At 32.8% G+C, this 24,333-nt stretch overlaps 1 protein-coding gene across 13 annotated transcripts in view; it reads left to right on the forward strand.

The window, feature by feature from the left end:
• The window catches only part of Slc4a10 (solute carrier family 4 member 10), a 295,237-nt gene that overhangs the window by 71,863 nt on the left and 199,041 nt on the right, over nucleotides 1-24,333 (forward strand). For 2 of the 13 annotated variants that reach the window (XM_015479239.2, XM_015479247.2), the window contains exon 1: nucleotides 12,263-12,551. The exons of 10 other annotated variants lie outside the window; for them this stretch is intronic. In XM_015479239.2, the coding sequence (XP_015334725.1) occupies nucleotides 12,507-12,551 (45 nt within the window). In that variant the 5' untranslated portion in view covers nucleotides 12,263-12,506. Of the gene's footprint in view, nucleotides 1-12,262; nucleotides 12,552-24,333 lie in introns of those variants that run through there. One more of the 13 variants, XM_048812381.1, reaches the window with a different exon arrangement.

A 24,333-nucleotide genomic window follows, 5' to 3' on the forward strand; every position in this document is an offset into this window, starting at 1 on the left:
TGGGGGTCGGCTCTGCCCCTCAGCAGGCCGCTGGGCCTGCTCTGTGGTTGGTCACAGTTCCCTCTACCCTGCCAGCGCAGGGGGAGGGGGCGGCTCTGCCTCTCAGCAGGCCGCTGCTCCTCTTCTGCCGGTGGGTCGCAGGCCCGCCTACCTTGCAGGAGTGATTGGAAGCTCTGTCCCACCACCTCAGAAAATTTCAAGCATATAATGTAGTACCTATATTCAGCATGCTGAACATTACATCCTCAGAATTTATTCATTTAATAACTGAAGTGTGTACTCTTTGATCAACGTCTTTCCATTTCCTCCAGCTCCAGCCTCTGGCAACCATCATTCTCCTCTCTGTTTTTATGAGTCTTAATTTGTTTTTAAAAAGTATTCTACATGTAAATAAATGTATTTGTCTTTCTCTACCTGGCTTATTTCACTTGGCCTACTGCCCTCCAGTTCATCCATGTGTTGCAAGTGGCAGGATTTCCTTTTTCATGGTTAAACAATATTGTCTGTAGGTACCTCATTTTCCTTATCTATTGATATATCTATGGACACTTAGTTTTTTTCCATATTTTGGCTGTTGTGAATAATGCTATAATAAACATGGAAATTCACATACCAAAATTGTATATCTTAGAAGCTCAAGTATAAGAGACTTTTGGCATATTGACAAAAGTAATGCCAATCTCTTGAGAGACAGCTGACTTTCCCCTGTAACAATCCCTTTTCTTTGTGTACTCACTTCACTTACATTCTCTTGTAATTTTGTTGAGAACACAGGATTTTAAGATATATCATCTATTACATCTGACCAGATTTCATAGCTGCTTAGTGTAAATAAATTAAAATTATTGGGTCAGAGAAACATATTTTTGAATTTAGAAGTCGATCCTAAAAGATCTCACGAGGGTTCAGACCCCTTAACACCCATAAAACTTGCCTGTATAACTTATAAGTTTGTGCGATCATTTATATACAAGATTTTCCCCCCAAACATAACTTTATTCAGATAAATTTAACTAAGGTCAAAGACTACAGTGTTAATATAGAAACATTATAAAATTGTTAAATGAATGAAATTCAGAAACTAGTTTTTAAAAAACGATTAGAGCCTTCTGTTTCTGTGCATACCTCTTTAAAGAAAAGAGTTCACATTAGAACTAACAAAGAAGGTAAGGTTCAAGGATTTAAGTGGAGAAACAAGGAGACATAACAAACTGTCTTATTTGAGGCTAACGGTCAGAATACAGATCCTTGTTTCATTTATGTTCTGTGAAAGAAGCAGGTTTGATGTGAGTTTGGTAGTTCACCTAATTGATATAAATAGGGATGAAATCTGATTTTAAATTTTAAAGGTAACCATTAGTCAACAAAAACTGCAGAGGTTCTCTTTGGAAGAAATATTAACACATTTCCTTTTGTAATTATTATTTTAGTTTAAAATTACTGCTGGATGTTAATGATATTGAGATAGATTATTTTAAAAATCTATTTGCCAACACTGAATAATTTTTTATATCTTTGTGTCCTGTAGTCAAAGTCATTATGATCTTAGGCTAAATTTCAATGTTTTTGAAATTTTTTTATGAATCTATACATGAAATATACTGAATGTAAAATCGTAACTTAGGAAAAACATTTATGTCTGTGAATATGATGTAGTAATTACTTTTTGTCCTCAAAGTAATAACAATAAGATATCTGAAGACTGAATAAATATTATGACTTTAAAATACAGAGAAATAGGGAATCCTAAGGTCAATTAAATAGAACAAAGATTTTTTTGTCTTTCTTCCTTCAATTCTATGTTTCTGAAGTTTTTTGCCCCATTCCACAGACTGAAGCTGATTTTACTGAACTTGTAATAAATATTTATTTTGAATATTATCAAGAATATAAATAATAACAAATGTTGGTGAGGATGTGGGAGAAATGGTACTCTCATTGTTGGTGGAACTGCAAATTAGTGAAACCACCTGGAAAGCAGTATGGAGATTCCTTAAAAAGCTAGGAAAGGAGCTACCATATGACACAGCTATCCCACTTCTTGGTACATATCCCCCAATCTTAAAATCAGCACACTACAATAACACAGCCACATCAATGTTTATAGCAGCACAATTCACAACAGCCAAGCTATAGAAGAAACTTAGCTGCCCTTCAACAGATAATGATTGGATAAAGAAAATATTATGGAGTAATACTCAGCCATAAAGAAGAATGACTTTATGGCATTTGCTGGTAAATAGATCAAACTAGAGACTATCATGTTAAGTGAAATAAACCCCAAAAGTTAAAGGTTGAATGTTTTCTCTGATATGCAGTAGCTAATACAAAATAAGACGAGGAGAATAAAAAATAGAAGAAAGCGCAGTGGAGGAGATGAAGGGGATTGAAGGGTGGGAGGTGAGATGGGATAAGAAAAGAAAAGTGGAATGGATCTGACATAATTTTTCTGTGTACATATATGAATATACCACAGTGAATCTTTCCATCATGTATATCTACAAGACACTAATTAAAAAAAACTATAAGTGAATAGCAGAAAAATCAGTAGAGGGGAGGGAAAGGGGAAGTACTGGTGACTGAATTAGAGCAAATTATCTTCCATGCTTTTATAATTTTGTCAAAATGAATCCTAATGTTATGTATAACTAAAAAACAATAAGAAGAAAAAAGTGATGACCCATATACTGATTCAATGCATATTTTCAAAAACATGCTGAGTTCTGAGAATTATATTAGATGCAGTAGGGGGAAATAAAAATGAAGCATACATAGATTATGTCTTAAGGATCTTTATAATTGAAAATGAGAGATAAGATTAAACCTCAGAGAAAGTGCAAATGTTTCAGAAAGGTCAGAAAGTTAAAATTGAAGATTAAAGAGCTATGAGAGAGGGAGGTAAGACCAAAAACATGTAATGAAGGGAAAGTTTCATGGAAGATATGTTTTGTTATACTTTGATTATAGATAGGATTTAGACCTATGGAAACAAGTTAGAAAGGCATTCATTACAAAAATGATGATAACAACATTTGTGAAGTAATTCTAGTCTAGCATTGTGTGAGTTAAGTATTTTTTTTTATTCAACTAATTTTAAAGGAACATTATCTCTGCTTTACTGGTAGGGACTTGAAGTCCATAGAAGTTTGGTAACTTGTAAAACATCTCACATATAATAGATGGCAGAACCAAGATGTTGATAAGATCCATATGTAATAATATACACAAAGCTAGGAGCCTAAAGCACAAAATCTTTTTGGGGAATAGTGAGCTATTTGGTTAGATGGGTTACAAGATAAATAAGGGGGAATAGTAGATAATGAGAGGTCTGTCAGAATTAGCTATGGGGGGTCATCAAATACTAGGACAGGACATTCATAGAGAGTTTCTGACCAGGTAGTGACAGTAGCTTCAGACAAGCTGAAAATAAGATTTTTTAAAAAGGTTGCTTGTTTAGTAACTAAATGGTGTCATTAATGCAGCATTAATACATTTAGTCATTTCTCTATGCCAGGATTATGAGGCAAATGCTGCCAAAGTGGACAATGAGGGCAGAGAAATGGCCACTAGATGCAGTAAAGGGAAGAAACTGGTTGTCTTCCAACATGTGCTTTCTCTCCTACTTCTAACTTTCTAACTTTTTAAATCATCCATTGATTATTTTCTCAACAGTGAAGATGAAAATAATAAAATAATGATTATCACATATTGAGCTTATATGTGCTAGACTGTATTGATTGCTTTATGTATATTTTATTTAACACTCAAAATAACTATGAAGTAAACAACACTAACTATTTTAGAAATGAGGATACTGAGGTTAGAAACTCAAGTAAATTGCTCATGAATACTAATGGATAAATTCAAGATTTAATGTTTGTCTTTGACAATTAAACTTCAAAGCCATTATAGTATAAAAGTTGTGTTTTAAGGCTGAGTTAAAAAAAAAACACAAATATTCTACTCTACCATGTCTGGAGTGTCTACACTGCCATCCTGAGATCCTAGAAATTCCTTCTTAATCATGTATATACCTCTATTTATACCTCTATATTCTGTGCTTATTTTATATAGATCTTTTTCTTTTGGTTACTCTAACAAGTCAACTCATCTTAAAATGATTATAGCAGACATTTATTCAGTATTTGTACCAGGAATTACTTACCTAAATGTGTTATTAATTTCATTAACCCTTATAACAACCATACTAGGGCTATCATTTTACATATGAGGAAACGAGGCTGAGTACCTACAAAGACAAACTCAGGATTTGAACTTGGTAGCCTGCCTCCATAGCCTGTTTTTCACTACAGACCTTGTGAGTGCTTTATCCAGATAAAGGGTAATTTTTGAGGTATATTTACTTTTTTTCTTTCCAGTGTTTTTTTCTGTTATAATCATATTTACTTATGATCTGTGACCCTGTCACATTAGAATTAAAGAAAAAAGAAAAACCTGTCTTCCGTTTTCCCTATCATCTAAGTACAGTAGTCCTCCCTTATTTATGGTTTTACTTTACATGGTTTTAGTTGCCCCTGGTCAACCATGGTCTAAAAATCTTAAACGGAAACTTTCAGTGGTAAAACAGAATCGAATCCTGCCATTTGTGGCCACATGGATAGGACTGGAGAGCGTTATGTTAAGTGAAATATGCTAAACACACAAAGACAAGGACCACCTGTTCTCAGTCATTTGTAGAAACCAGTAAGTCAACCATGTAAAGAAATGGAATGGAATAGTGGTCCCTAGAGACAGGGGAGTGTAGGGGAGAGCAGGGACAGAAAGAAATTAAACAAGAGCACAAAAAGAGTAGAGGAATCACTCCTGGTTCTTTTTTTTTTTTTTTGGCACAGTAGAGTAGCTATTGGGCCAAATAACTATGATATATTTCAAAATTATGAGAAGAGTATGAAATTTACAACTCCTAGAAATGACTAACGGTTGAAGAGATGGAAATGATTATTACCCTGATCTGGTGTATAATGTATTGAATTACTAAAATGTACCCCATATTATTTTTTTCAAAGAATAACTTTTATTTAAAAATGGAAAATTTTGAAAATAGACCATATTTACATAAATTTTATTACGGTATGTTGTTATAATTCTTCTATTTTACTATTTATTGTTAAAACCTTACTTTCCTAACATAAATTAAACTTTATCATATGTATGTAAGAACAGAAAAAATACATATAAAAATATATATGTATTTCAATACTTGTACCAGGCATTACATATATGTATATTTTCATATGTGTGTGTGTGTGTGTGTGTGTGTGTACTATCTGTGATTTCAGGCATCTAGTGAGGATCCTGGAACATGTTTGAAGATAAGAGTGTCTAGTATTGCAAGGTTGCATTTTATAAAAGCTATCAGAAAACTTCACTTAAAGAATTATTATTTTTTTAAAAAATAATGAGAGATTTTAAAGAATAAACATTGTGAATTTTTATTTATCTTCTCATTTACTAGTACTGGAATGGTGCTTAGAATAAATTTGTACATGAAAATATATTACCTTTACACATGATATTTTGGATTAAGTCTCCTGAGTGTTTCCTTGGCTGCAGGCATATCTGATAGCCATTTGGAAGGTTTCCTAGGGCTCTTTCTGTTTCAATAAGTAAAACGCCATTGATCTGGGTGAGTGACTCCCCTCTCTAGGTTTCTTCATTCCATAGATATCACAGAGAAAAAAAGTGTAGACTAGATCTTATTTTTTTATTGGTTTTTACTTGGTTTCTTTTGCAATCTTTTAGTAACCAGTTCAAAAGTTTGTTGTTTGGGTTTACACTCCTGGGTATATTCCCAAGGAACCAGTGTTATTATTTCCTAGTCTGTAAGCATAGCACAAGGAAGGCTTATTTAGTGTAAATTTTTGTTGTTCTTAGAAAACTTAAAAAGATAACTCTATTTCATGTACTTTCCTTTTTTCTTAAAGTATGCCTTTTTCAAACTTTTATATTTAAACCATTATCCTACACAAAGACTATATGATAATCCAGTTTGACAAAACAGTGAGGCAAAAGATATTTCTGCTCAAGATTGTAAATAGATATAACCCTTGGAGAGAGAAATTTGTACTTTTTATCTGAAACCTCAAAATGTTCATATCTGTCCAGTACAGAAAGTATTGAAAAGATTATATCCTTTGATCTAGTAAACTCACTTATTGGAATTTATCCTTAGAAAATTGAGGGTATGTATAAAACCATGTGCCCAAAGATGCTTATTATATTGTTATTTTATAGTATTGAAATGAAAAAAAAGTCTACAAATAGAGGAATGATTAAATTAAAAATGTTATTCTCTGGAATACCATCTAGCCATTAAATATTGTATTGCAGAAAAATTCTGACTTACAGAAATATTTATAACATAATACTTGGCAGAGTTTATTTAATATAATTGTAAGTGCATACTAATTAAAAACTGAAAGCAAAATATCAATAATATTTATCTTTGTTCAATGATCTTCTGTATGTTTATACAAATACTTTTGTAATTGGTATAAAAAGCCAAATGCAAAGTCAGTATTGTCCAGCAAATAGTTACATATTTTATTTTCTTCTAGTGTATGACCTACTTTTTGATTTTGCTAGGGGAACTAGTAGAATGATTATGAAATTAGAAAATATGGGATTTGTTAAAAACTTGAATCCGGTGTTGCCATTACTGTGATGAATAAAATACCATCTCTTGTTTAGACAGGTAAAGCTTGTGTGTTTAAAGGCCTGAACATTTCATTGAACTAATCCTTTGTACTCTGATACCCACAATATACCAGGTAGCAGTGATTATTTATAATAATAATTAGAATTTTAATAGGAATGGTCAGTTTTGTCACCATCTATTAGGTCTTCTTTCCTGATTTTTTTTGCTATGCAATATATGTACTTGCTGACCTATGTCTTCAAGTTCAACCATATTCCTTATACAATGGAAAATAAAACTGTGCTTCCCCTTGTCCTGCTTGTGAGAACCACTTTAGATCAAACCACAATGCCTAATTAGACAATTTTTTCATATAATACTAAAATTGGCTTAAGAGCTGAGCTAATTTGTCAAAAATAGTCATAATTAGCTTTATCCCAGTATAAATAAAGTGTGAAAATAAATAATCAATCACATACATCATGTGCAAGGTACATAAAGAATGATTTTTAAAAGTTTGGATACTCTAAAAAGTAGATTTGAATATTTTTATAAAACCAGATCAGAGATATAAGTAAAACATTAGAAAGACTGAAATTTAAGGCAGAATTTTTAGTGGTAAGTAAAAGCTCATGAGAAATGGGTATTTGTTCAACTATCAAAATACTTCTCAGAAACTAGTTTCTGTTTTGATAAGAAAAGCTTAAAGTCTGTAGATATATATCTATAAGATCAGTCAAATCAGGGATATTTTAGAAATTCAATATTTTGCCTATTTTTTCAGTGTATATTTTACATAGTTGATATTGTACTCCATACACACACACACACACACACACACACACACACACACACACTTGATTTTCATTTATTATTTTGTTATGAAGTATATTTTACTTTGGTAGTAATATCTTTTATTTATAATATTCAGTGTCCCATGGAATTGTACTTTTTAATACACCATAGTTAATTAATCTTTCTCTTCTGAATAATATAATACTGGGCTGGGGGTATAACTCAATGGTAGAGGACTTGTCTAGCATGCCCAAGGTCCTAGGTTCAATCCCTAGGACTGCCAAATAAACAAAAGCATATCCTGAATAATATAGCACTAAACATCTTTGTGCATATATTTAATCTGCAGTATTACCTTTAGACAAATCTTCCAAACTGGAACTCTGAGGCAAAGGATTGTATATTTTTAAGAATCTTGATAGACTTTGCCAACTTCCTTTGAAAATTTAAATTAATTTACACTTTTTCATTCCTTTTTTTTTTCCTGTACTGGGGTTTGAACCCAAGGGTGCTCTACCACTGAGCTACACTTCCCTGGCCCTTTTTATTTAGTTTTCTTTGAGACAGGGTCTTACTAAGGTTCCAAAACTGGCCTTCAGCTTTTGATCCTCCTGCCTAAGCATCCTGAGTTGCTGGAATTACAGGAGTTCACCATTGTGTGCCTGGGCCTCTCCTGTGCCCTGTTCGGGTGCCATCTGCCATGGCTATCTCACCTCTGCTTTCAGTCCTGTCCATTAATTCAGGGAAAGATACTGCATGAGGGGCCATGGGGGATGAAGAAAAGACAGACAGACACACATAAAGAGAAAAAGGTGGGGCAAGGTGGGCAGCCAAACTCTGATGGAATTTGACTGACCCATAGCTAACTCAGCATGTTTAGTATATGGTTTCATCCAAAGGTTATTTTGGGGAAAGTTTTAGCAAAGCAGGCAATCTGAAGGACACTGGACTGGAGAGACATTAGGGTTATATTGATATGTTCAGAATTCCTATTCCTGGAGTTGGTGTCTGAACTCAAGGCCTCAACTACCAACTCTGATCCTTTGCAGAGTTTCCTCAGCCAGTGTCACCATAGCAACTGGGCCATCTTGACCTGCAACTTGACACAGGCAGTTCCCAGTGCAATGCAGGCATAAGGGCATCAGGCCATAATTTAAATCATTGCTTTCCACAATCATGTCTGGCCTAATTTATACTTCTAAAAGCATTAGTATATAAAATAAAATGATTACTTTTTTCAGACAATATCTCAGATAATTTCTGTAGTAGACTACTTTTATATGAAATAAAGGTTAAATGCTTTATGACAAAATAAACTTTCATATAGAAATCTTGTGAGTTTTTTTTCCTGAATAATTTACTATTTCTCAATCTAACAAAACATAGGAACAACATTAGAGTGAATGGCATTTTAATCACTGAAGATACAGTATATTTTTACAAAAATAAAATTATAAGACCATGATTTATATTGGAGAAAACTTTGAAACTAGAAAACAGGAATTCTGAATTATAGTCTTGGCACTGCTACTGACTGACCTTGGGCATGAAAATCAAGAGCTAAATGTGATAATTCTGATATCCTTGCTGTTTTTAAGATATTGATCCTTGGGCTGGGATTGTGGCTCAGTGGTAAAGCTCATGCCTAGCACATACGAGGCTCTGGGTTTGATCCTCGGCACCACATAAAAATAACATAAAGGTCATTGTGTACACCTACAACTAAAATAAATGTTTAAAAAAAGATATTGATCCTTTTTGGGATATTGGACATTCAGCAAATCAGTAAATAAAATCCCTCTGGATTTGTGCTTTGTGCTCTGTTCTGGCCTGAATGTTTACTCCTTCCCCATTCATATGTTGAGAACCAATCATAAATATAATGATGGGTCACCAAAATCATGGCTCTTCCCTCTAGAATGGGATCAGTACACTTGTAAAAGAGGCCCCAGAGAGTTGTGTTGCCTCTTTTTCCTACCATGTGAAGTTATTGTGAGAAAAAATCCTAACTAGTCCCCGAATCAGCCAGCACCTATCTTGATCTTGGGCTTCCCAGCCTCCAGAACTGTGAGAAATGAATCTCTGTTGTTTATAGCCACCATTTCTATAATTTTGTTATTTCAGCCCAAATGGACTGAAACACATCCTTTTGGATCTCTCTTCATTCAGTACAAGGGGATTCTTCTGCAAAGTTGTCTACTCTTCATCCCTTCTATCAAATATATGTTGGATAGACCTCTCAGGGAAGGTTAGAGGCACCGTGCTTCCCTATCATCAACATTAAGAACATCAGTATGAGTAGCATATTGTCTGAATAAATTTTTTAAACAGAGCAATAGCTGTCTAAAAAATAGGGTTCTTACAGTTTTAATTGCCTTATGTTAAATTGTTATTAAGTGGGTCTAATAATGTATTATAAATACATAATTTTTGATTAAAATATTTTATCAACTAGATAATAGATTAAGAGCTTCTACGCACTCCAGGTTTGATGGGTTTATTGAACACAACAATAAGTGTATTGGCAAGAAAACACTGAGGAAATTAGGTAATATATACTAGTTAGTATCATTAAGAGAATGATAAAACCCAAGTTTGTACCTATGTTCTGACAAAATATCTGAAAAAAGTTCAGTTTTGTTACTTCTCATTTATTTATTCATTCAACAACTTTGTTCAAGATATGCATACTAGAGAGGACACAGAAGGAATGTAAACCAAATGTTCCTCCTCAAGTCTTTCCATCTAATTTATAAAAAGGACACATATGCACTTGAAATGGATAAGTAACAAAACCCAGAGGATCTGATGAAAGCATGCTGATTGTAAATGAGATATGTGATAGCATAGGAGATTAGGAATGAAATTTGACATTTCTCTTTGTCTCATTTCTCATATCAGTCTTGAAATTCTATTCTTGCTTACCAAAACATATATCTGGAATCTATGAATTTCTCTTTCTGCCTGCTGCCACCCCTTTGATTTAGACCCTCATCCTTACTCTTAACTTACTCTAGTTTTGTTTTACTCAATTGATTGGCTAATTGATTGGCCACAGTGTATTCAGGATAATCTAAAATTACAAAATTGATTATGTTGGTGGATTTTCATTCGCCTGAGAATAAAGCTCAAAATATTAGTGTCTCCTGAGGCTTCCTGTAATTGGTCCTTGGCTTCTCATCTCTCCCATCTGTTCATACACTTTATGGCCTAACCATGTATTTATCATTTCTTGAATGTGCCTTGCTCAGGATCTTCTCAATTTTAACAGTACTTGCCTGGGAATATCCTTTTTGATCCCTAGATTAGGGTAGGATGACCTACTATTGCTCTCATTTCTTCTTTTTATTCTTCTATCATAACAAAACATAGTTATTTATTTATTTGCTTTTTGTGAAGATGAGTTTTATATTGTTTCTTGAGGAGTCCCCAGCACCTATCCCTAGCATCCATGAAGTATCTGACTGTAGATGATGTTTAATATTTTCTATACAAAAAGAATGAACATAGTTTGCCTATGGTTTTTCATCCAAATGTGTCATATATACAATACAGTCAAAATACCAAGTCCTATGTCTGAACTTATGCAGATAGAGGCAGTACTTTCTCGAAAACATGTGTGGATCAGGCTACTAAAGAAACCTAATTTCTTAATGCTCATTTTAACTAGTCTGCATGATTATACATATTGTGCTCATCAAATATGAGTGGGAGAAGGGAAATTTACTGATTTATTATTTGTCTACATTTATCTAAAACATTTTCTGTATAGCACATTTTTGCTATCATCAGATTTCAATTGGTTTATTTCACAGGTATATAAATAAACAAAAACTTACAATCTCTGGGTGTTTTTTTCCATAGAGTCATTAATTCAGACTGTATATAATTTGAGAGCTGTTTTGGGATAAGAAGTTGTAGTTCATGTAGTAATTTTGATTTTATTTAAATTGATTTGAACCTTTTTTGGTTTTATTTCTAAAATACAGCCTTTTGTCACATGGTAACAGGAAAGCATTTCTAATTATACCTTCAGAATATTGGTTCTTTATTATCAGACTACTATGCCAATCTTAAAATTTCCCGAATTTGCTGTGTTGTGGTAAAAGAAAGCATTATTAGAACCTTGATATTAAAAAAAAAAGAACCTTGATATTATAAACAATGACAATTCATAATAAAATTCCCAATGACTTTTATATAGGTTTCATTCCTTGATTTCATCAAGCAGTTTTAGAATTTGGTAATAGCATGTTATATTTTGTATATTAAGCTTTTTAGAAAAAAGTTTAAATAAAAACATAAAAAGTATTTTTGTTTGAAGCATGTTGGCTGGAAGAATATGAAATGAAAATGAGGTTCTTGAAATACAAAAAGTGAATAAACATTTATCTATTTATGATTATATACAACCATCAAAGATTGTCAGAATAAAAATTCTTCAATTTTAGGCTCTTCTAATTTTGATGGATTGGATGTGTGTTAATATACATGGTTTGGAGGGAAGATTCCTTTAAAAGGAAGCACAGTTTTACTTGCTAAATCATTATGTTGAAGCTTAGTCATGTATGGACAAAGCCACCTAATAATTAAGAATTGACATTTTAACATGGTATTTGTAACAGACATATTGGATACTTAATTAAACAGAGCATTGCTTATTTTTAAAAGACTGATGAAAAAAAATCAAACTCTTCTTGGCAAGTGAAATCTGTATAGTAGCAGAAGTGGGAAACCTGAAGGATGTGACTGATTCTCTGGATGATGCAGAATTGCTCTAAGCAGTAAGCTTACTGTTTTCAGACAGCATTAGCAGCATCAGCAAACACAACTGTGTCGGCCTTTCTTAGTACAGGGTGTAACTGCGCAGGGGAGACGATAAACAGTGTATGAGATTTGATTTATTGATGTTGGCTTAAACAGATACTGATGGACAGATCTGCCGTTTGATATTTTCTTCTCTAGCCCCGAAGATGCTGAGAGAGATGGCTCTAGTTATCTTTTGTAAGACAGGAAATGCAATCTTTTAGGGGTTTCTGGAAATAGAAAGGTCATGCATTCTGGAACCTGTGAGCCTTTCCAATCTCTAAGTCACCAGGTATGACCTTGTGAATTATGATGATAGTATTTGAATGTAGGGTTATTGTTTTTCTATTCTTAGTAATTTAGAATTTATTACTCAACATAATTGTTAATTATCAGATTTTCCTTTGGGTATTTAAACAAGTAAAATCTATAGTAATGAACAGCAGCCGAATAACATGAATTGTAGAAGTATGGTGTGTGTGTGTGTGTGTGTGTGTGTGAAAGAGAGAGAAAGAGAGAGGGAGAATGTGTATATTAATGGTTACTTTGGTCTCTAGGGGAAATGGGCAGTAAAGGAAGAGATTATTTGTATGATTAAAAGCAAGGGTTTGAGCTCTTTAGGTTTTTCCAGATTAAATCTGATTAGAGTCAAATTGCATGTTTTGTTTCAAGTGATAAAAATAGCATAAATTGATCAAACTGATAAGAATATCAGCAGCAGCTTACATATGGTGATATATTATAAAATTCTTGTTATATAGAATTTCTTAAGTATAGAAATTAATGCTGCTTCTATTGTAATGTGCAGCACAGAAATAAAAGTTTGCTGGCTAGAGTTGTGCTTCTTGCCTCTGGACTATAAGCTAATTCCTTGAAATTTATATTAAAATATCTGAAATATTTTAAAAAGACATAGGTTTTAACCATTTCTCAGATCTATTGAAGTTCTGATGCTTTGTTGCTTTTAATATTGATCTCTGCTAAGGCATTACTTATAGCTGAAGGCAGACTATAAATCTGTTTAATTAATTGATTTCAACAAAGAAAGCTTGTAACATTTAAGCTTATTGAAGAAATTTTGGCCCAGAGAGGTTCAGCATTTGCTTACTTTCATTTTCAAACTGGAAAAAACGTGACTTCATTAAACATGTTAAGTACAAAGAGTAGAGAATCTTCACAGCATGGATTTATATACATATTTTGTCTTGAAACTCTGCTATTTATTTCAAACTATTTTGTTAAAATAGATTTAACTTTGATTTGTTGCAACCTATCCTCAAAATTATATTCTTGAGTAAGAAACTACCTGTGCTTGACATTCCAATTTTGAAAGAACTACATTTGATTTTTAAAATATTGTACATTTCTTTCTCAGCGTTAGATAACTTTTTAGATATGCCATGTTAAATGATTGGGAGGAGATAAAAAATGTTGCAGTTTCTCAGTAGAAATATGGTGTTGCCTTTGTGATTCTGTAGCATATTATTATTTAATCCCTCATCAGGGTAAGATGGCGTAGTATTAAATAAAATGAGTGGTACTTAAAGTCAAACAGTGAATTGATTCAGTTAAGGGCTAAGTTTCTCCTTTTTAATTAAAAACACATTGAAAAAATTCTGCCTACTGATATTGGCTATAATTTATATGTTATCCAGGCTACTTAGCCAGCTTATATTCTTATTAGTAGGGAAGATTGCCATATTCTTAAGCTTGATTAATTTTGGAATGATTTGAATATACCTTTTAGTTGCTACAAAACCTGTTTAATCTGTTAGAATTTATTTCCAGTATTTGCATGTATTAGTCACTATGAGTACATTCTGTTTCTTGGCATTGCTTTGGGATTCCTCTAGGCATTGGTTTCACAGCATTCTGCTATTTTCCCTTGTATTTATGAACTTTTAAAAGAATCAAACCATAAAGATTTTTGTTAATGTTCTTTTAATAACACTTAAATGAGAATATATCAATAATTTTGCAAGGAGAAAAATCACTATCTTAGAATTGTAATTTCTGTTACAAATCAGAGAGAAATTTCTCTCTGTTACTATGTCAAAAGACATTAAAAGTAAAGTCTGGTTAAAATGTAGCAGACATTTAAATGTAATGCCAACCTTTCTTCCTGTGCAGCAAGAAGATCTTGACCTTTTCAATGAGGAAATTGGTTGTAAACCTGCCTAGTAATGATTGGTCATCTTCTTTTCACAAAAGTGCCTCTGTACTAATTTACACATGCTTTTCATCATACATCTTAAAATTTCTAAAGATAAGTTGTTCATAAGCATTTGTTCATGTACTTATTCATTCAGCAAACAATGTGAGAAAACCAATCATTTGCATGGTACTGTGTTTAGGGTTGTGACAAATATAAAAAAGAAAAAAGTCATTTCTTGCTTTCAAGATTATGAAAAAATATCTACAATAAACTATGCGCACATTTTGAATTGACTTCAAAGGTATATGCTACATAAATTTTAACTTTAGTGTATAAACTGATGAATCCTAGGATGAGTTATACATAACTCTTTCCCATATGAATGTATTGGTATTAAAAATAAAATTTTGGGTCAAACTTTATAATTATGCATTCTATGATGGCACTGACAACTGCATCAAATTCTTTTAGTATGCATAATTTGTTATAACAGGGAACTAAAATTATAAATTGATAAAATAGCTTTATGTGTTACCGAGCCTATTAACAGAAGCAGGGATCCCTGGAATCAGCTTAAAAATAGGGATGTGACCAATTTACTCTATTTTTAGGCTAGGTGTGGGCAATTAAGTTAAGTATGAGTATTATGGATGATGGTTTTGACAGATAGGGATAACATTTTGGAAATAAAGAGTAGTAAGTGTGGGAGTACCTGATGTTAACTAGGTCATTTGGGGAGTCCTTTGAATAAAATGGATCTGAATGTCTATGTCATGTTGAAATTCTGTGATTCATCATATGATGGAAGTGCTGGGGGAATAGGTCACTTTAGGCTCTAAGAAAAGGGATTGGGAGAAACTAGAGTGATGCTGGATGGTGGTCAGTTGGGCTTCACTCTATTCTTTCATATCAGTATACCTGCTGAAAATAGCAGGAAGGTGGGTCAAAGCAGACAAAAAAACCTTGTTTCCTCAGAATCCCAAACTGGGCATGCTGCCTAATAGTGCCTCCAAAGTGCCTGTTTTGTTGTGTTAGAGCAAGAGAGAATTGACTTGTACATTTTCCTGGTTTGTAACAACTGGTTGCAGGAAGAAGCTGTCTAATATGGTGGTTAGGTAGCAAAACAAGTTACTATCTATATGATCTTGAATCTCGTATATACCTACATCGAAGAGATGTTGTGAAGATTAAATGTATTAGTGCACTACTAAGTATTTGTACTAGTATGTGGCATATATCAGGCACATTGTTGTTACTATTATTTGTTGATGAGATTTATTATATATTCTAAAAGCCAGGATGGGTTGTTGGCTAGTCTTTGTAACAGTAATTGTGCATATTTTTGTTCCCTTTCCCTTACTCTCCAAATAAGAAATTTGGCCAAAAACATATTCTACGCTGAAATAAAGATGGTAATAAAAATGCAAAGAACAACATGCTACATTTGATTAAATTCTAACATTTCTTGACAATCAGAATTTAGAACTGAAAAATTTTGTGTTTAAGTATTCTTGCATCTGCTCACTAGGTTGATTTAAACTCTACAGTAGTCTTGCCTTATGTCAGGTTCCACTTTTCATGGTTTTAGTTACCTGTAGTCACTTTCATTCTGAAAACATTAAGTGGGAAAATTCCAGAAGTAAACAAATCATATTTATTAAATAACATTATAGTATATTGTTATAATTATTCTATTTTGTTACTAACATTATTGTTAATCTCTTATTATGTCTCATTTATAAAGTTACAATAGGTATGGATGTGTAGGAGAATGCATAGTATATATGGAGTTTGGTACTAGTCATAATTTCAGGCTTCTTCTGGGGATCTTCAAGTATATCTGAATGGATAAGGGGGAACTACTGCACTGGATTCTATGTGTGCAGATCCTTTGCTTTCCAATGTTATGCCAACAACTTCATTCATGAAAGAATGAGTACTAGGCCTTTAGGTACATTTAACAGCAATTCTAAATCTTTCTTGGTTACAATTTAAGTTTAAAATTAAGAGATTAAAAAAGATTTACAGAAAATAATAGGGGCAAATTTATATAGTTTAGGTTTAGTAAGCTTAGAGTTATTTTTATAGTTTTAAAAATATCTAGGTCAAAATTTTACTGAAAATAAAACAAAACTTGTTTTAGTAGTTTTATTTATTAATAAAAATATTTAGTCTAGATGAAAGATCTAAGTGAAATATATTATAAATACAATACTATATATATGAGTAAAATAATGAAAGCTTCCATTTGATAGTATAATATTCAGAATTTCTTGTGATTGTTTAATATAAAACACATCTGCTTAAAAATTGTTGATAAAGTTCTGACTATGAGTAAGTAGTTTATTCGACTGAAATTTAAATGCTTAAATGTAACATTTTGTGACATCTCTGAATTTCAGTTTTCTTCACTTGAGCAATTTCCTCAGTTTGCAGCTATTCCCAAAAGTTGGCCCAGGGTCAACTGAATCTCAGGATAGTGCAGTTAGTTACAACAAACAAACAACCAAGCTACTACAGAGAACCCTACAGTTACAGCAAGCACAGTACTAGACAAAGGTATAAAGGACCACAGGCTGAGTAAGGAAAGGAGAGGAGAGCTTGATGGGGAATGAAAGGAATATGGAAAAGGTAGATCTTGAACACTGGTTTGGAGAGGGGAGACAGCTTATTGAGGGGAGAGAGGCAGAAAGAAAATGTGAGGAGAGAATGCAGTAGTCTATCCTGGGTATAATTAGTGGGTAGTTCAGACTACAGACAAGGTTTGTTGGGAGCAGATAGTGTACAGTCTTGAATGTTAGATTATGATACCAACTGGGAACACTTCTTTGTAGATCTACTTATTCCTGGGGGAAAATAAAATAAAAAAACAAAAGAGCAGTTTCTATATTTTGAAATGATTTTAAGAGCTCTAACCCTCTTGAGACTTTGAAAATGAAAATTAAATTCCTGAGTAGATTTAGTAGTTAGTAGACAAGGTAGGGGGTAGATGCAAAATGAAGGATTTTAATAAAGTTCTTTATCAAAATTGCACGTGAGAGAATTTCTCAGTCTATACACAAGCAGTCAAAAGTCCTAGATTTCAGATCCTAAGAGACCTCCTGCTTGTCTCTGATGTAAACGGTGTTTTATTGTCAGGTAATCTGATTTAGCTTTGGCTTTGTTTTTGACATTTCCTAGACCAAGGACAATCTAGTGGGATCATTTTAATACAGTGAATACTCATGTCACTATGGTGAATATTTGGATAAAAAGGAATTTGTCTTAGAGAAAGTTGGAAATAGAAATTGCTATTTACAACCATGGAAGCCACTAAATATTTTAAGCTTATTCTTTGTTCATTTAGAAATAATAAAGTAAACCATCATTGCTAATATTTTTAATATCATCTTTAAATCTTCTATTTCACACTCCAGAGGCTTTTGCCTGAGGATAATACAAAAGCTGAGTAAAATCTAAGACTAGATTTTCTATAGACATGATAGCTAGGATGTACCTTTTGATATCAGACCCAAGAAATTATCATCTGGATATGAAAATTTTGAAAAAAATTAGAATCAAATACTCTTGTTTTTAGTCAACATCCACATAAAGTATGTCAGAAGCTAAACTCTGGAATCCACAAGAGTGAGTAGTAGAGAGAAAGCCAGACACGGGTACTCCTCTGACTCTGTGTTTAGAACAATAGCAAACCTGTGTAATTGAGAATATTGTTTCTTCCTGTAGAGTTCTGCATTATTTGGAAATCCTATTTTTCAGAAGTTCTTGCAGGTTGTTCTTATTAATCCCTGTGACCTCACATTGCTTGGAAAAGAGACATACACATTTTTATTACTTGATTTAGAAACAAAGACCCACTTCTGGAAGATATCTTGGAGATCATCAGGCTTTGAATGCTTTAAAAGACTTTTAAATATTTAAACATTGTTTTCTTTTTCAAAATGCAAATAAAGGACATTTAGGGAGAAAGAATCTTCTCTTTACCCCAAGCCCTTTAAGAGTAATATAGGACTATCAATAAGAAAAATAAGTTAAAAAGATAATTATTTCTTTATCAAACTCCTCTTTCTAAAAGGTGGTAGAAACTAGTTCCAATATAATACACTACAACATGAACTGACTATAAGTGTACATCATTATTTCTATCCATGCCTTTTTTCCCCTAAATTCAATTCAAGCTCATAGTACTATATTGAGTCTTTTGGAGTGGGGTGCTATAGCATAGTTGTTAAGAGTTAGGCTTCTAGAGCTGGGCTTTCTTTATGTGAGTCTATACCTTCTACTTTATTTACAGTTTTTATTTTGAGAAAGTTAATCTGTCTTTTCCTCTGAGTTAGCATCTGTAAAATGGTTATTAACCATTAACATGGTTATCTCTATAATTGTAATGAGAATCACTTGAACTAATACTTGAAGTAGTGCCTGGCTTAATAAATATTAGCTATTATTATCTACACTGAACTAGGTAAAGCTGAGAATACAAATATGTGTGTATGCATATATATATACACATATATTTAAATTGTACATATAGAAATATTTATCGTAGTATACATATAGATAGACCTTTTATTTTAAGCATATGTAATATACTAAAAGAAGAAATTAAGTAATTTGCCTAAGATCAAAAGTGCCAGCAATGATAGAATGATATGATAGAATGATTTCAAATCTATAATGATATGATAGAATGATCCAAACAGGAAGCATAGCTAAAGAGCCATTTCTCTTAATTGCTGTGTTAGATTACTTCAGATTATATACTCTGAATTAGATTGGCATGTATAAAATGATCATATTCTAAATGCCACACTGAGACAAGAGATCTCAAAGTGAACAGAAAACTACCATGGAAGACTTCATGGAACAGGTGTGACTTGATTTTCATTGAGTTCATAATTTCCTTCTTTCTGGCTACCCTTCCACTAGAAACAACATATGTAAAACTATTAGCACAGTTCCTACCATAGGTTCTCAGTAAGTTGTGGTTGTTTCTTATTATCATATTCTTCCTGCTCAGTCTTCCCTCATGGGTGTAACCTACTGTTTGAAAAACAGATTATATCTATACCCATGTAGCTGAATGTCCCTGGAAAAGTCTTTTAGTCTCTGTAAGTCTTAGAATATTTATTTGTTTTGAAGACTTTAATAGGTAATGTATGTTGTACGTTATTTAGCACTGTGCCTGGCACACAATAAACCTTATAATGAATGTTACTTATTATTACTGCAATTATGTGCAACACTGTGAAAAACCAGACAGTGAAGAAACCAAGTTTCAGAATGTAGAATCAGAATTACCCCTCTGATTTGACTACTCAGCTTTCAAAAATCAATATTTTAGTTCTAATTCTAGCTTTGCTCTTGGCTTAAATGCATCTCGGTTTCTCCTCCAAATTGTAGTAAAAGTACTAGTGTTGATATTTTCCTCAACAGGATAGTGTAATTGTTTGAGATGTCTAAAGAAAAAAACACCTGTCAAATTTTAAAAAGTGGGAATTCATATTCTTTGAAATCAAGGATAATGCTATTCTTTTATACATACTCTGTCATCTGTCTGGAATCCCCTATTCCATGCTGATAATCCTGTTTGTACTTTGAGACTCGGTTTTAGCATAAATCAGTGGGATTAAGTGCTCATTTATACATCCCCTAGAATACTAAGCCTGCTTCCTATAATAGTGCTTACCATGTTTACCATTTAAATGAATAGGTACTTGCATGCTGTCTCCCTTAGAATTTGAAATCTTAGAAGGCAAGTGTCTTTCAATTCAGTACATATTCTTGCATATGTTAAATGACTAGTACATATTGGCCCAATAAATAGATCATGTTTTATAAATTTAAGAATACTAAAAAATGCTTTAAGACAACAAAAGGAAAATTTCTAAAGCTCATTTAGAGGTTTTTTTACTGTGAATTGGGTACTAGAAAAATGGGTTAGCTATTGTAGTGAATAATAATAGTTGAATAAACAGTGAATAAACATTACTGAAAGAATAGTAGTGTGAGAATAAATATTATTTTGGTTGATATGTTGCTCTGAAAATATATTTAAGTTAGAGAGATGAAGTAAAATCAGGAGACTGTGGTAAAACTAGCAGAACATACACAACTACTTTTCTTTCTCCAAAAATACTATTAAAAGAAAACTAAGGGTATTTTTTTTTATCCTTTCTCTCTCCCAAGACTAAATGACTGTGGAAAGAATAGGTAAGGGAAAAAAACAATTTTGTAAGCAGAAATGTGGAAGGAAAATGTATCTTATTCTACTGAGAAAACAGAATTGTAAAAATTGTAAACTAGCAATGGCAAATGTTGAGAACTAATCTAATTTACATTGAAGTATCCTGAAAAGTCACCGGCTACCTCTGAAAGGTATCTAAATTAAAGAGTGCTAGGGTATAGCTGAATGCTGCTGCATTTGCCTAGCAAGCATGGGCCCTGGGTTCCATCACCTCACAGTAAGAGTATTCGTATTCGTTTAAAAGTCAATCACAGTTCCAGATCCTTACCTCCACCACTGCAGACTACCAGACAAACATCTAACCCCAACTTCAACAGAAGACTGAAGTTTTATACTTTGGAGAGGATTAAACAAAGTCTCTTTGAACTAGGTGACCCAGGTAGAGTTGAGGGCAGAAAGCACTAACTAAAAACAGCTGGATGCAATGAGAATGCTGTGATTCCCACCTTGCTTTTCTCATTTTACCCTAAACAACTAGCAGCAGGCCTTAAGCTTCCAGGCAACATATTTGACAATCTTTTTTTCTCCTGTGGAATCTGAATAGCTCAACGGGAAAGCCTGAAATATATTGACCTTAGGGTTCTCCAAAGAAGTAGCTCAACCAAATCTCTTTACAATTATCTTTTTTTGTTTCATACTCTTAAATATAAGCAGTAAACAAAAGATTATGAAAGATCTGAAGAAAATTTCTAACACAAAAGATAAAAGCCAAGACGAATAGAAAAAAGAAGCCTTTTGGGAACAGAGAATAGGATGGAAGAAGAAAAAATTTCCAAATTCTATTTCTAATACCCTTAAAAATTAAGATATAGAATCTAATAAACAAATAGAGAGTGATGTTATACAGGGACATTGAGAGAACAAGTAAATTATTAGAAATTAAAAATAATAGCTCTAATGAAAAATTTAATACAAAATATAGAAGGTAAAGATTGGATAATCTCCAAAAGAACTGACAGGGAAGTGGAAAATATGACAGAGTATGTTGGAAGACACAGGTCTAATATATGACATAGCAGTTCCAGAAAGAGAGCATAGGGGAAGAAAAAGAAATATCCAAAATAAAATTTCAAATATTATGAGAACAGACAAGCATATGTGTAAACATTTAAAGTGCTCACCAAGTTCCCTTCACAATAACTAGAAATAGTCTCAGACCAAGACATATTATCATGAAATTTCAGATGACTGAGTTGACAGTGATCCCAAAACCTTTCAGAAATGAAACCAAGAAACTTCTATCAAAACTGCCAAATAAAAACAGAAGACACAAATTATCAACATCAGGAATAAAAGAGAGAATATTACTATAAGCCCTCCAGACACTATAAATTTAGTAAGGGAATACTAGGAAAAATTCTGCGTATGTAAATTTGTCCACTAAATGATGGACCAATTCTCTGAAAATCACATACACTCATTCTGAGATCAAATACAGTGAATTCATGGTTAAAAGCATTTCAAAATAGAAATATGCAGACCAAGATGATTTTCATGGAAAATTCTGTGAAAAAGATTAAGGATGAAATAAGATTCTATACAATTTATTTCAGAAAGTAGAAGAAGAGGGAACACTTTCCAACTGATTTTATGGACCCAGAATTAACCATGATACCAAAAATTACATAAAGGCAATGCAAGAAAAGGAGCAGACCAATATCCCTCATGAACAAAGAAGCAGATATCCTCAATAAAACCTTGACAAATTAAGTTAATCAGTCCATGTAAAAAATAATACATCATGACCAATGGGAATGCAATGCTGGTTCGGTTTTTTTTTTTTTTTTTTGCAAATTAATCAAAGTAATTCACATTGTAATCAGACCAAATCAGAAAAAATCTCAGATTTAGGTCTGACATTTAAAAAATGATGATAACTAAATGTATCATCATTGATGTAGAAAATTCATTCAACAAAATTCCACATTGATTCCAGAAAAAAAGAAAAATTTCTCAAAAAATTAAGAATAGAAGTCAAATTCAACCCAGAAGGTATTTCCAACCACTTGTGGCTAACATGTTACTCAATGGTGAAAGACCAAATGCTTCCCCGTAAGTTAAAGAACAAGGCGAAAGTGTGAACTCTCGACACCACACTAGAAGACTTAGCAAGCACAGTGGCACCACTGCTTGGAAAAGAAGAAATAAAACTGTCCAGATTCATAATTGTTTATGTAGAAAATGCCAAGAAATCTTGAAAACAAAACAAAACAAAAACTCATAAAACTAGGTTAGCAAGGATTCTGGAATACAAGGTCAGATATCAACGTAAACTGTGTGCTTAAGAAAGGATATATAGCATAAAGGAATTTCATGGGTCTGATACAATTTCATCATGGTTGTGATGATGTTTATAGGAATCTGTCTACACATGATAAAACCTGTAGACTACATACCAACATTTCAAAAACCCTTTATAAGTGAAGAGTATGATTTATAAAGTGAATTATAATAGTAAAAATGCAAAATTCTGACTATAGGTTTTAGAATACGTGCAAAAAATGCAGTATATGGGAGTTCCTCAAAAAAATTAAAAGTAGAATCACCTTATGATCCAGCAGCTGACATCTGAAAATATCACCAAAGTGCTGAAAGGAGGTTTTGAGATATTTGTATACTATGCTTATGCAACACTATTCACATTATTTAAGAGATGAAAGAAACCAAAGAGGTGTCCCTCAACAGATGAATGGATAGACAAAATTTGTTATGTACATACAATAGAATATTACTCAGTCTTCAAGAAGAAGGAAAATTTGACAATTGCTGCAGTATGGATGAACTTCGAGGACATCATTCTTAGTGGGATAAGTCACAAGAAGAGCAGTACTGCAGCAGTTCACCAATATGAGGTATACAAAGTAGTCAAGCTCTTAGAAACAGAAAGTAGAATTGTGATTGCAGGGTGAAGAAAAAAGGTAAGAAATTTGAAAATGGGTATAGGATTTCAATTTTTCAAGAAAAAAAAATTGAGATCATTGCACAGCAACATGCATACAGTTAACATTGATGCTTGGACACTTAACAGTGGTTAAGATGGCAAATTTTATGTTATGTGTTTTTTACCTCAAGTATAAAGTGTTGGAGAACTGGTTTAAGATCTGTTCTTATAGAGAAGGGGGGATTTATTGGTTTGTCTTTATGACTAAATATTTTAATGCTAAAAGTGCCAATATAAACTTAGATAGAAAAAAAGAAACAGGATATTTTTCAATAGAGGAAGTAACACCTTTCTATTCCTTAACACTTCAATCAAAACTAGAAAATTGTTATCAGATTTAGGTCTGACATTTAAAAAATGATGATAACTAAATAGAGAAAATGTAGATAGCAAAAGATCTAAAAAATGTTCCATATCAGAAACTTTTAGTAGGAAACTCTTGATGACTTTTTACCCCCTTTCAATGATAGATCTTTTCCATGTGACAAGAAGTAGAAATGACTGGTGAGATCATGAGAGTTGGCTTTACAGGTCCTCATTTATCCATAGTGTTGAGTTAACATGGAAGTGAGGCACTAAGCAACTCAGTGAGACCCTGTTTCTAAATAAAATACAAATAGAGCTGGAGATGTGGCTCAGTGGTCAAGTGCTCCTGAGTTCAATCCCTGATTACCACTCTCCCACCCCCCGCCCCCAAACCCAAACCAACGACCATAGGCATAGGTCTGAAT

Source organism: Marmota marmota, unplaced genomic scaffold (assembly GCF_001458135.2).
Source record: "Marmota marmota marmota unplaced genomic scaffold, marMar, whole genome shotgun sequence".
NCBI classification, from domain to species: domain Eukaryota; kingdom Metazoa; phylum Chordata; class Mammalia; order Rodentia; family Sciuridae; genus Marmota; species Marmota marmota.